This window comes from Lagenorhynchus albirostris, chromosome 20 (genome assembly GCF_949774975.1).
Source record: "Lagenorhynchus albirostris chromosome 20, mLagAlb1.1, whole genome shotgun sequence".
Taxonomy (NCBI): Eukaryota; Metazoa; Chordata; class Mammalia; order Artiodactyla; family Delphinidae; genus Lagenorhynchus; species Lagenorhynchus albirostris.
The window spans coordinates 31,150,405-31,164,091 of NC_083114.1; the positions used below are offsets into that span (position 1 = coordinate 31,150,405).

Genomic DNA, 13,687 nt, shown 5'->3' on the forward strand with positions numbered 1-13,687 from the left:
ACATTTCAGGTGCTCAATAGCCACGTGTGGTTAGTGGCTACTGTATTAGATAGTGTAGATATAGAATATTTGCATCATTGCAGAAAATTCTGTTGAACGGCACTGCATTAAATTCTTTTTAAGCTACTTTTGTGTGTTTCCTATTAACTGCGTATAGAGAAACACCTGCTATAGTGGACTTCATTTAAAATTTCTCATATGGAATATGGTATGATAATTAGCTTTGATATTAAATAGCTGTCACCTATTTCTCAACTACTAGAAAACATTGAATTTTCTGTTCTGTAGGGATTAAAGTACAAATCCATTTATTGAACTGATTAGTGGACTATTTAATATTCTTATTGAGCTTTTTGAGCAACCAGTTTTTATTTGGGACTATTCAGTATAACTGTGGGGGTTTTTGCTTGTTTTTTAAATTGAGGTATAATTGACATAATGTTTTTTAATTGCTTAAGTATTTTTCAGGTCTGTCATTCTCAAAGGTACACCTGTGCTTAATTTCAATTATTTGTTTCTTTAAGGTCTTTTTTATTTTCTGGGATCCATTGTTAACTTTAGTCAGGACCCAGATGTGCACTTTAAATATATTCAGGCAGCTTGCAAGACAGGGCAGATCAAAGAAGTAGAAAGAATCTGCAGAGAAAGCAACTGCTATGATCCTGAGCGAGTCAAGAATTTTCTCAAGGTAAGAGTAATGCATTTTCTGGTTGGGTTGAAGATCGGCAGTTCTGCAAAGGTTTGCTCACAGTTTTAAAATATTTTTTTCCCCTAAAAGTGAAATTCTTAGCATTCTCAAATTGTATGCTGAATTATTTCTTCCAAATTTAATATTCTGTGGTTTCCTTTGAAATAAGGAAGGAAATTGGTAAGTAATATTTAAGAATGACCATCTGTTTAAATGAAGAGGAAAATAACACTATCTCTAAGGAATTTCCTGTCTTTCACTTTAATTTTAGAAGAAAATTTTTGAAAAGTGATTGTAGATGCTCAGTGTTTAGAATATCATTTAGGCTCTTTTTGAATATTAAGATCAGCTTGCCCTCAGTGTTATTTTAAGGGGCCTGTATTATATGCAAAGGGTTCTGTTGTGTAAAGGACATAGGTTAATCTCTGTCGTTGATTAGCCTAACTCTAGAAACTAAATATTAATCATGTGTAATTCATAAATTGAAGGTACAATTGAACCAAAAAACCCTCAGCTTTGTGACACGAATTTGGTTATGGAGAAGTAAGAACTGCCTGTGTTGGAATGAAGAGTAATTGTTTGAAGATTCTTAGACCTTTACAGCATACCTGAGGGCAGTTAATTTTTGTTTAATGGTTAACTTAACTTTACCTTTATTCTCATACCTACTAATTACTCTGTGAGGAAGGTAAGACTTTAAAATTGGTAGTCGTTTATAAAAACTAGGAAAACTACAGAACATTCAGATCCCCCCAAAATACATATTTACGTATTTTACATTTATATTAAAAATATATTAAATGATTCCAGAGATTGTATATAAAGTTCTTAAGTATTTTTTTCGTCTGGAAGAATTTTAGATTGAAACTAAAACCAAAATGTTCATTGTGCAATTTAGTAGGAAAGAACAGGCTTTTCTTACTCCTACACTGATCATTTTTAGATAATCTATAGTTGTTTTAGCTGATTCTTCTTCTGAAGAACTTAATACCTAGATTAAATAGCTAAACCCTTAGGTGTTTTAGTGTAATGATGTAGTTAAAGTGCTGAAGTTGCCCTATGTTTTATATTAAAAGATAAACATTCCCCAGAAGTATAGCTTTATAATGTCTTGGCCATCATGAATATTCTGAGGAGCCTGGCTAGTATATGTTTGAACCCATGACTTCCTGGTGTCAGAAAAAAAACGTCCAAATGAGAAAGATTTGATACTCTGTGCTTGACTAGTGTACCCATAACACCAGTACAGTTCCTCCTTTGAGTAACAGTACTGTTTCCTTTTTTTAAAAATACTACCAGATCCACACTGATTTGTTTTCATTAAGCTCTCAGCTTTTATGCTTCAATTGTAATTTCTTGAGCATTGGGTTGTAATATTTGAGTTGTCATATATATGTAAAGCAGGACTAAGTTAACTATTTTCACCTAATTATGATGACCTTGAGCTTCATAAAAAACCCTCAGGAAACTAGGATGTGGCCGTCTTACATTGCTTATTCCATGAGATCTAATTAGATGAGGAATCCCCCTCCATACCTGTGAATTGGATACAAGTCTAATAGAGGAGAGTGGATGTGAATTATGGGCTTTTGAAAAGTCAGACATGGTTCAAATTCCTTTTCTTTCTATAAAGCTGTTAACCTCAGGCCAGTTAACTAAGGTGCCTCAGCCTTGGTTTCTTCAACCACAAGCTGTGTTTATCAAGTACCTTGTATGCCATAGGTGTTCAAGTGATAATCGTGGTTAATAAGCTGTGTTGGTGGGCCTTGGAAATAAGGTATTGTCAGCCTTTCTAGCAGGCAAGTTTTGTTTCTTTTTGGTTTTAAGTTATTCCTGACTCCTTGAAGGAATTTTAATACCAGCCTGAGTTAGAGGAAAAAACCTAGTCTCTTATCATTAAATAATCTGAGATGGGAGCTCAGTGCTAATATGCTACTATTGGATATTCAGCCTTTCACCCCAGTAATGAAAATGAACATACTAAACCATTTACTCACTTTCCTTATTGATCTGTAGTTTGTAGCAGGTTGCTACATTTCATCATCACTGTTATTAAACTTCATTTTGGAGTTGCTAGCTGTATTATAACTGGTGTTGTATGCAAACTGTGATAATAAGAAAAATACTTCTCTGAATCTAATCTTGAACATTAGACAAGTGCCAATTACATGCTAGCCACCAGGAATACAGAGGTTGATAGAATATGAATTCTCCTTTAAAGTAACCTGTAAGCAGGATGAAATAGTGTCAGTAGCATTATTTGGCTCGTGCCCTAACGTTGTGGAACTGTAGCCTTGCATAGAAAATGTAAAACTGTTCTTTAGACCCATGCCTCTTGCTACCTTTGATCTTATTTTCCAGGTTTTGTTTCAACCTCACTGGCCTGCTTGCTATTCCTGGAACTCCCCAAACCCTCTGCTGCCCCCGGGCCTTTGCTTGTGCCCTTTCCCACTTACCTCTCAGACCTTCATGACCTGCTCCCTTACCTTCTTTCAGATTTCCAGTCAAATGTCACGAGAAAGGATGTCTCAGATTACCCTGTCTAAAATAAAATCTATTCCAGTTCCATCCTCACTTCCCCCTTGTCTTGTTCTCTTTTTCTTTATAACACTTAGCATTGTCTCTTCCCACTAGAATGTAAGTCTCTTTGGGGAATGCTTACTTTGTTCCCTGCTATATCTCCAAACTTTATGTTTAAGAAAACCTGAATATGTTTATATAATTGCAATTTTGATCCTAAAATTTCTAATCATAATACCTAAAGGGTAACCTTTAAATAAAAATTTTAAATATTAATAGCATTATTTTCATATATGAAATCATATGCAAATTTAGGTAATCAAGAAAGTATCCCCGTTTTTGTCTGCTTTTTTCAAATTTAAATTTTCTTTGTGAATACAAATAGTTGTCTTTTGCAGCAGAAATCTTAAACCACCCACGCGTGAGACTAGAATACCTAAGTAATCTTAGATTACTTGCCAAGTATGTTTTCTCCCTAAGTGGTAAAATGCAGAAGGTAATATTTTATATGTATATTAAACAAGATAAAGAAGATTAGTGTGTTGATGTGTGTTTAGTAGGAAAAACTTGGCCTGCTAAAATCTTTTGCATAGGTAGATCAAACATTCTCTTTAGAAATGATTATAGCAGCTCTTAGTACAGAGTTTCCATGGTGCTAAATAATACTTGCTTTAGACTTTCCTTGATGGGAAAAATCTGCAGCTGGACTTCCACTTCAGATTTACAGCCATTTTTTTTTTGTTTGTTTGTTTAATTCAGGATTTCTTATGACTCCAGATTTAGTTTAGTGTTCTCTGAACACTTCATAGATTAATTATAATTGTTTATAATTGGGTGACTTATAAGTGCTAGACTTAGGATTTATTCTAACCTTGCAAATAACGTTTTTTGTGGCTGTCATTGAGGAAAGTCCTGTCCTGCTTAGTTCTTCTTCAGTAGACAGTCCGTAGAGGAATCATTTACTGAGGAATGTTTCACTGTATATAAATGAATTCCTGATGGAAACTGTTGTTTTTTGTGCTGTACCTAATGTCTGTGGAATGTAACAGGACATGTATCAGGTAAATGCCCAGTACAGGTGTTACCTACCTGTCTATAACATCTATGTCAATCTGTAAGTAGGATTATAGCTTGGTATTTGTAACGGTAAAAGCAGTTGGCAATTTAAAGATGCTTTAAATGCTTTTTATCTTTTAAATCTTTTTTTTTTTATAGCAACATGTGGTATATTTAAATTCATGGCCGTCACTATCATGCTGCTCCTTTTAGGCTTCATTATAACAGTGTTAGAAGACGGCCATATAGATTGGAATGGGGAGGGGTAAAAAGTCATCAGTTTGAAACAAAAGTGAGCCAATATGCCTAATTTTGACAGTGTGACTATACCTCTTAAATCAACTACAAATTCAGTTGTTACTATTAATGAAAGTAGTCCCAGTATGATGATTTTATATCCTGAGCGCCACTGATGGCTCACAAGTCTTGTTACTTTTTTTGTAAAGGATTGTATGTGGAAAGGACCTGGTATTTTGCTGTGACTCTAGGTATTACTTCATAAAAATTTATGGAAACTGGGTTGGGCACTTTTAAGAGTAGCCAAGTTTATGTGAGCCTCTCCCACAAGTGTAGAACAGATTCTCATATTTTACACTGATAAACTCACAGAAGAAGAAAATTAAGGTTTCTTTTTTTTTTTCCAGGAAGCAAAGCTAACAGATCAGTTACCACTTATCATTGTGTGTGATCGATTTGACTTTGTCCATGATTTGGTGCTCTATTTATATAGAAATAATCTTCAAAAGTATATAGAGATATATGTACAGAAGGTAAGTAATACTTAGATAACTTTAAAATATAATCTTGTAGATTTTACTGCTCACACTGGAAATCTTCATCCTTTTGAAACTCTGTGTCCAGTAAGAGTGGTCTGCTACAATGGCTTTCAACTTTTTTTTTTTCCAGCAGAATCCTTTCTTTGATTAAAATTTTACGTGCATTCCAAGTAGGTAAAACAAAACAGAACTGCTGTAGTTGAAAAAATTGAGTGGCCTACACCCTACTTATTTGATAGCCTTTGTGGTATCCGTATGGAGGCCATAGGCTGCAAAGCATAGTATTAAAACCATCTTAAATAAAGATATTAGAAACTTCACCTTCTAACTCCAGAAATAGAAAGGCAGTTTTGCTATGATGGAGGCCTTTTGTTTTCACAGTCATTCTGTGACTTTAGCTTCTTTGGACTTATTTGTCCTTTGGAGCAATGCTGAAGTAATTAATTAACCAAGGCAGACTTCCTGCTAAATTTCTTTGTCTAGTTGTAAATTTAGACTCAGTTTATTACTGAATTTTAAAACTGAGCTTGAAGAGGGAAATGAGTTTTATTTTTTAAAACTCCTTTTGGTTTTGCTTATTAGTAACGTAATGACATTCTTCTTCTTCTTTTTTTTTTTTAAACCATAGGTGAATCCAAGTCGACTTCCTGTGGTTATTGGAGGATTACTTGATGTTGATTGCTCTGAAGATGTCATTAAAAACTTGATTCTTGTTGTAAGAGGTCAATTCTCTACTGATGAGCTTGTTGCTGAGGTTGAAAAAAGAAACAGGTGTAGTACTGTTTTAATCTTCATAACTAAAGATAAATTATTAGGCTCTTTTAGCTTGGTAATGAATAGAAGTATGACCTGTCAGTTGCCTGAAAGCTACTCAGTAACTCATGGACCTTAATTCCCTGGAGATACCTAATTTAGAAGTGATAAGCTAGCTGTAGCTTGCTCTATTTCTGAAAAAAAAAAAAACAAAACTGTTTTCTGAACTATTACAGCTGTCATATAGAATATCTGTTAATCTAGTTGATCACCTTCTTTGCATATTTATACACAGAGTCAAACCATGTAGCTATATGTTTTTAATGTAAACTATGTAAAAAGCCTCCTTTTGGTTAGGTATGATACCACCATATTTAATAACTAATTCTTCTCTGATAAATTCTTCTCAAGCATGACAAAAGAAAAGAGTTCCCTGTGTAACTCTGGGTTAAACTCATTTTTAAATTGAACCTTGATATGATAATATGAATTATGAATTTCCAGTAGAGGAGAACATAGTGTGAGTGCTTCTAATACTTATACAGTGAAGTCTTTTTTTAGCCGGGACATTTTGTGTTCAGAAAGTGCTGATGTAGTAAATGAGGTTAGTGGGTTGGTACAATAGTAGGAGGTTGGTATAATAGTAGGAGGTTACTGTAGCTATGAAAAGGTTATCACGAATGGGGTTTAATTTTAACCTGATGTGGTACAGGTGTTCTGCTAATGGTATTCATAGAGTTTATATCTGAATGTTTCAAACATTCAGAAAATGTTTGAGAAATTTTTAAAGTTTGAGACTAAAGTGATTATAGGTTGTAACAATTTTGTTATTTAAACCATGGTAAAAGAGTGTTGGTCATCTGGACCATTGAAATATAAGCTATAACTTAGCAAAACCATGGCCCTTGGTGGAGTGATTGTATGACTGCTAGAGGTATTAAAGCTAGAGCTTCTAAAGCTACCAGATTTTTTTCCCAGTATATATTTAGGGTACTATTTCTTTTGGCTTTAGGTAATGTTGTATGTTACTTGTGTGAAAATTAAAAGGAACTTCAGATAATCAGGCCTATTTTTTCATACCACATCTCTATCCTACTCCTAAACAAAACTTATCCAAAGTCCAGCCATTTTGTCCAGTTTTAAGAACAATCTATGAACCTGTAATCTTCTTTTTTCTATATCCTGTCTAGATAATGTAGCAGATAGATCTGGGAGAGTATGAAAGACAGTCTTATATATACCTTCTGTGTAATCTTGGGCAAATCATTTAACCATCTCCAAGTCTTAGTTTCGCAATTTGTAGTAGGCGTGTTGAGAATTCAAAATAGTGTATGGGAAAGTACATTACAGACCATAAGGTACTTACATAGTGTGTCAAGAATGTGCTATTTATAATATAATATGTGTATATGTGGGTTTTTTTTGTGTGTTTCTTTTCCTTTTTTTTTTTTTTTTTTTTTTTTTTACTAGATTGAAACTGCTTCTGCCTTGGCTGGAGGCTAGAATTCATGAGGGCTGTGAAGAGCCTGCTACTCACAATGCTTTAGCCAAAATCTACATAGACAGTAATAACAACCCAGAGCGATTTCTTCGGGAAAATCCTTATTATGACAGTCGTGTTGTTGGAAAGTATTGTGAGAAGAGAGATCCACATCTAGCCTGTGTTGCTTATGAACGTGGCCAGTGTGATCTGGAACTTATTAATGTGAGTACTGCTAGCTGAACGTGTACAGAGAAGACTGCATTTTTTTTTTCAAAGTAAATTTATTTATTTATTTTTGGCTGTGTTGGGTCTTTGTTGCTGTGTGTGGGGTTTCTCTAATTGTGGCGAGCAGTGCTGCTCTTCGTTGCGGTGCACGGGCTTCTCATCGTGGTGGCTTCTCTTGTTGCGGAGCACGGCCTCTAGGCGCACAGGCTTCAGTAGTTGTGGCACGCAGGCTCAGTAGTTGGGGCTCACGGGCTCTAGAGCACAGGCTCAGTAGTTGTGGCGCACAGGCTTAGTTGCTCCGCAGCATGTGGGATCTTCCCCGATCGAGCCCACGTCTCCTGCATTGGCAGGTGGACTCTTAACCACTGTGCCACCGGGGAAGTCCCAAGACTGCATTTTTTAAAAACCTGATATATAATGTTGGATTAGTGAATTTTGAGAGTTTCAGAGTGGTTTTAGGTAATATGGAGCATCTTTGGAAGATACATGCTCTTTTAAAAAACTTTGCTGATAATTATGAACTTAAACTGGCTCAAGTAGTTGATTAAGCTTATATTCACCCATTAACATTTAACCCCGCTAGTTTTATCACTTATGTTCTCATACACTCATATGTATACGCACACATATATGTATATGTTTATATGTGTATGTATGTATAGACATCTAAATTTTTAACCATATGAGAATAAATTGCATACCTCATGGCCTTATACCTCTTCATTGTGTATTTATTAAGAATAAGGATATTCTCTTTCATAACCACATTGTAGATGGCAACCTCAGTCAGTCTGACCCAAGTAGAATACTTTTTACAGTCTGTTTTATTCCAGTTTTGTCAATTGACCCAGTAATGTCTTTTAAAAGAAATTTTTTCCCTCCAGTCTAGGATTACATATTGCATGTACTTGTCATATCTATCTTGTCTCTTTTAATCCAGAACAATTCTTTACACTTTCTTTGTCTTTTATTGACAGACATAACTGTAAAAAGTCTTTTTCTCTATGTGTAACTTTTTATTGAGGTAAAATTCACATTACATTAACCATTTGAAAGGGAACAATTCAGTTGCAGTACATTTACAATGTTTGTAATCACTACACCTCTCTCTAGTTCCAAGTTTTCATTGCCACATGAGGAAATCCAGTCCTCATTAAGCAGTTGCTCCACATTCCTGCCTCCTTCCAGCCCCTGACAACCTCCAAACTGCCTTCCGTCTCTGTGGATTCACCTATTCTGTATATTTCTTATAAATGAAAAGTCTTTTTTAAAAAAATAGAATGTTCTTCGCTTTGAGTTTCTCTTATCGTTCCTCCTGATTAGATTTAGATTGTACGTTTCCATCCAAAATTTATTACTTAAGTGATGTTTTGTTTTTCTCATGCTATAACATGCAGAAGCACCTAATGTCCTTTTGTCCTTCATTTTGGGGGTCACTTTTTATCAAGTTGTCAATTTCTCCTATTGTATAAATAGATTTCCCCTTGCAGATATATTTCCCCTTGCAGATATTAAGTACTTTGTGAAGAGACATTTAAGACAATGCGAGAATCCTACTGTGTGTGTGTGTGTTTGCGTGTGTGTGTGCGTGCGTGTGTGTGTATGTATGGCTCCCCTGCCCCCCAGTTTTGAATCTATTGATTCTTATTCAACCAGTCTTAATGTGTTGGTTGCAAAATAATGATTTTCCAACTTTATCCCTTTCTCCGCATTTATCAGTCAGCATGCATATATTCATGCACTCATGAGTTCTGTGGGTTATAATCCATTGTTTTGATTTTCAAATTACTCCAGTTTTGACTGATAAAAATCCCATCAACCTGCCTCTCATGGCTTTGTGTCGTGGTCTCATTGCTCTTGGAGCACTTTTTGTTTCCTGGCCCAACAAGTTATACCATGCTCATTTTATACCCTCCCCAGCCCTGGATCATTCATTTTTCTGGGGAACTTTGATCCCTTTTAGTGGGGAGTACCATTAGAAACCCAGATCTAGGCTCTAGGTATATTTCCTTCTAGGGTCTTCCAGTGGTCAGAGCTAGGATATAATGCATCTATGTACATACACATTAATATATGAATATATGTATGCATATACACATGGGAAAATAAACACACAAGAATAGTTAGTAAAACACTGAAAAGAAACCTATGAAGGTGCACTAGCCCTACCAGTTATTAAAGCACATTACAGAGCCTCTATAATTAAAACTTGGCATCCTGGTGCATGAATAGATAGTCTAGTAGAGTAGAATATGAAGTCCAAATATAGATCCCACATCAGGGTGCTTTTTAAAAGCCTCCAAAAATTAATAAGTATGTTTTTTCTGTTGATTGAATTTTAATAAGAAAAATATGGTTGTGACCTATTAAAGATACATGTAAAAGTAGTGGATTTTTTTTTTGCTATAAAAAAATAAACTAGGTATAATGATAGGAAATAACCTTTTAAAAGTAAAGTCAGTCTATAAAAAGGTTTTATCTCTTACCATGAAATTAATCTTTAATATCATTTAGGTTTGCAATGAGAATTCCCTCTTCAAAAGTCTTTCCCGCTATCTGGTACGGCGAAAAGATCCAGAACTGTGGGGTAGTGTGCTGCTGGAAAGCAATCCTTACAGGAGACCTCTCATCGATCAGGTAAAATTGGCAAATGTGTTTAAGGCTCATCTTTTTAACTATGAATAACACCTTTTGCCTCATCATATACCAAATATACTCAAATGGATCATATTTAACTATGAGAGATGGCAGTAAAAAGTAGAAGAAAATAAAAATTGTACTAAAATATATATATATCATAAATGTTAACAAAAGTGAAATATATCTTCTCGAAGAAAATACATCCCGAAAGAGAGAATTTAATTATATAAAACTTCCTCAATTCATCATAGTTAAAAGGATAACAGTAAATTAAACATTTAATAAAATGAATAAGAATTGCTATTTACTAATACCTGAGAAGTGACTCAGTTGATTAGAAACGTTCAAGACAGTGGTAAATCAGCAAAGGATAAGAATTGGTGAGAAAATACAAATGACCTAGTGGGTAAATGTTAAATAAATCTCAATAGAGTAAGCATAGACCTGCAAAGGAGATGCGGGTTTATATCTATATAAAAATTGAAAACATTTTTTAAAACCTTAAAAATTGAAGGTTGTTAATAATGGTTCTAAAATTGTTGGTAGAAGTATAAATATAGAAGGGAATAAATTAAAGAATATTAATTTTTCATTCTTAGGAAGCATTTCTAAGGAAAATTCCCAAGTTACTACAAAGCTTCCTAGAAAAAATGTTCATTGGTGCATCTGGGAACTATGCAAATAGCCAGAAATAGAGGAATTACTGAGTATATAATGCCACATCTGTATGGTTGAATTGTATGTAATCATTAAAGTGATAATGAGGAGTGGTTATTATGGATAATATTTTAATCAGGGAAAAGCTAGAAATTATGTAATTAGGGTGATTTTTTTTCAAGAGAACGAAAGTATACATGTTACAGGTATATGTGGATTTATGTAAAAAGACCTTTGGGTGGTAAATTTAAAGGTATTTTATCTTGTTCCTTCTTCTCTGCCTATTTCATTTTCTACTGAGGCCAGCTTATTCTTATTAGATAATATCATCAAAACCACCTTGACTCTCAGTACTTATTCACTGTATATCCTCTGCAGGTTGTACAGACAGCCTTGTCTGAGACTCAGGACCCTGAAGAAGTGTCAGTAACTGTCAAGGCTTTTATGACTGCAGACCTTCCTAATGAACTCATTGAACTGCTGGAGAAAATTGTCCTTGATAACTCTGTATTCAGTGAACACAGGTATCCTGTGAAGAGGGATCTATTGGCTCTTTATAGTTAGTCTTTAATTATAGCCTGTCAGTTTGGAGAAGGAACAGAGACAAAGATTAAAGAATGTTGTCTAAATTCTCACTTTTCTAATACCCTCTTGTCACCCTACCTCCTGAGGTGAAATACTCTTTAGCTGCAGTGTTTTTTCTTTATGACTAATGAGCTTTTCAAACATTGCATTCAAATCTTTCTTTCTTAAAGGAATCTGCAAAACCTCCTCATCCTCACTGCAATCAAGGCTGACCGTACCCGTGTTATGGAATATATTAACCGCCTGGATAATTATGATGCCCCAGATATTGCCAATATCGCCATCAGCAATGAGCTGTTTGAAGAAGCATTTGCCATTTTTCGGAAATTTGACGTCAATACTTCAGCAGTGCAGGTAAATCTACAGATTACCTGAGTTGATTTACTAAATGTAGTACCTTGTCTTGATTCAATGTATGTATTGTCCTGTGAGAATGGGCATAATTTATTGCTGTGGCAATAGAAGAGCAATAAAATCCTAACCGTTTAAATGTAATTGCTGTGTGGTAAGATTCATTGTACTGTAACTCTGATTAAAAATTGGTTGCCTAGGTCTTGATCGAACATATTGGAAACTTAGATCGGGCATATGAATTTGCTGAACGCTGCAATGAACCTGCAGTCTGGAGTCAGCTCGCAAAAGCCCAGCTACAGAAAGGAATGGTGAAAGAAGCCATTGATTCTTACATCAAAGCAGATGATCCTTCATCCTACATGGAGGTTGTTCAGGCTGCCAATACTAGTGGTATGACTTCTCACTTTTATGTGTTTGCCACCTCAGAAAATGTACCTAAGCTAAGCATTAAGTTATATGTCTCTTCTGTATTAAGTAGGAGTTAGAGACTGCATGGCTGTTTGCCCTCCGTCTTAGTTCAGATAAAGAGAGTCTGTTTTGTGAATTTAAAAGTTCCATGGGGAAGTTTAATTTTCTGTTTTGAAGTCTCAAAATTCTCACCTATCTCTAATCCAATAACTTTAAGGAAAAAGGGGATTCAGCTATTCATTTGGTCAGTAATAATACAGAGGCATAATAGAAGTTTCACTATTTTGATGCCTTTCACTGTTTATATTTGTTATTCTCTATACTGTCTCTTTGAAGGGGAAATTAATAGCAATTCTCATTTGCTTCAGTGAAAAGATAAATGTTGGTATGTTAGTGTTTGGGTTTACTTATTTGTTTTTCTATACCTAGGAAACTGGGAAGAACTGGTGAAGTACTTGCAGATGGCCCGTAAGAAGGCTCGTGAATCCTATGTGGAGACAGAATTGATATTTGCACTGGCTAAAACAAACCGCCTTGCAGAGTTAGAAGAGTTCATCAATGGGCCAAATAACGCTCATATCCAGCAAGTGGGTTTCCTGTTCCGATTTTTTTTTTTAGGAGTGTAAAAATAGTTGAGCAACTTCATTAGCTTAGTAGGATCAAGAAGTGGCAACTGAAAGTTTCTAAGGAAAAATATTGTTTCTTAGTATTAAATTGAGTTGTAACTTTGGAAAGAAGATTAAGTTTAGGCTTACTGAAAATGGTTTTTGTTTTTTTTTCAGGTTGGTGACCGCTGTTATGATGAAAAAATGTATGATGCTGCTAAGTTGTTGTACAATAATGTTTCCAATTTTGGACGCTTGGCATCTACTCTGGTTCACCTGGGTGAATATCAGGCAGCTGTTGATGGAGCTAGGAAAGCTAACAGTACTCGAACATGGAAAGAGGTAATCTAAACAACAGTTTGAGTGAAGAATTAAGATGCTATTTAGGAATGTTCTTTAAACTGATTAATTGAATTAACCAGCCATGCTTACACTTGAGTTCACATAATTGCAATTCTTTAAATTGTAGGTCTGCTTTGCCTGTGTAGATGGGAAAGAGTTCCGTCTCGCTCAAATGTGTGGGCTTCATATTGTAGTACATGCAGATGAATTGGAGGAACTTATCAACTACTATCAGGTAATTAACTGAGTCTTTTGTATTAACTGAGATCTTTTGCCACAGATATTCTTGTCTTTAATTGCATTTTTCTCTTATTTAGGATCGTGGATATTTTGAAGAGCTGATAACCATGTTGGAAGCAGCACTGGGACTTGAGCGAGCTCATATGGGAATGTTCACCGAATTAGCTATTCTGTATTCTAAGTTTAAGCCACAGAAAATGCGGGAGCACCTGGAGCTGTTCTGGTCCAGAGTGAACATTCCTAAGGTAACCAACCTTTAATTTTAAGGCAACTCTGTAGCTGAAATGAATACTTTAATTTTAATTAAAAGAAAGGTGTTTTTTGCTGTTAATTAGAATTAGAGACCCCTATCTAT

The 13,687-nt window shown here is 35.0% G+C and overlaps 1 protein-coding gene across 4 annotated transcripts in view; it reads left to right on the forward strand.

Annotated features, from left to right (window-relative positions):
- The window catches only part of CLTC (clathrin heavy chain), a 67,052-nt gene that overhangs the window by 36,705 nt on the left and 16,660 nt on the right, over positions 1-13,687 (forward strand). For all 4 annotated transcript variants that reach the window (XM_060134372.1, XM_060134373.1, XM_060134369.1 and 1 more), the window contains exons 14-25: positions 525-688; positions 4,909-5,034; positions 5,669-5,811; positions 7,264-7,498; positions 10,016-10,138; positions 11,177-11,322; positions 11,554-11,737; positions 11,935-12,127; positions 12,575-12,732; positions 12,928-13,092; positions 13,220-13,327; positions 13,410-13,577. In XM_060134372.1, coding sequence (XP_059990355.1) covers positions 525-688; positions 4,909-5,034; positions 5,669-5,811; positions 7,264-7,498; positions 10,016-10,138; positions 11,177-11,322; positions 11,554-11,737; positions 11,935-12,127; positions 12,575-12,732; positions 12,928-13,092; positions 13,220-13,327; positions 13,410-13,577 — 1,913 coding nt within the window. The remainder of the gene's footprint in view (positions 1-524; positions 689-4,908; positions 5,035-5,668; positions 5,812-7,263; positions 7,499-10,015; positions 10,139-11,176; positions 11,323-11,553; positions 11,738-11,934; positions 12,128-12,574; positions 12,733-12,927; positions 13,093-13,219; positions 13,328-13,409; positions 13,578-13,687) is intronic.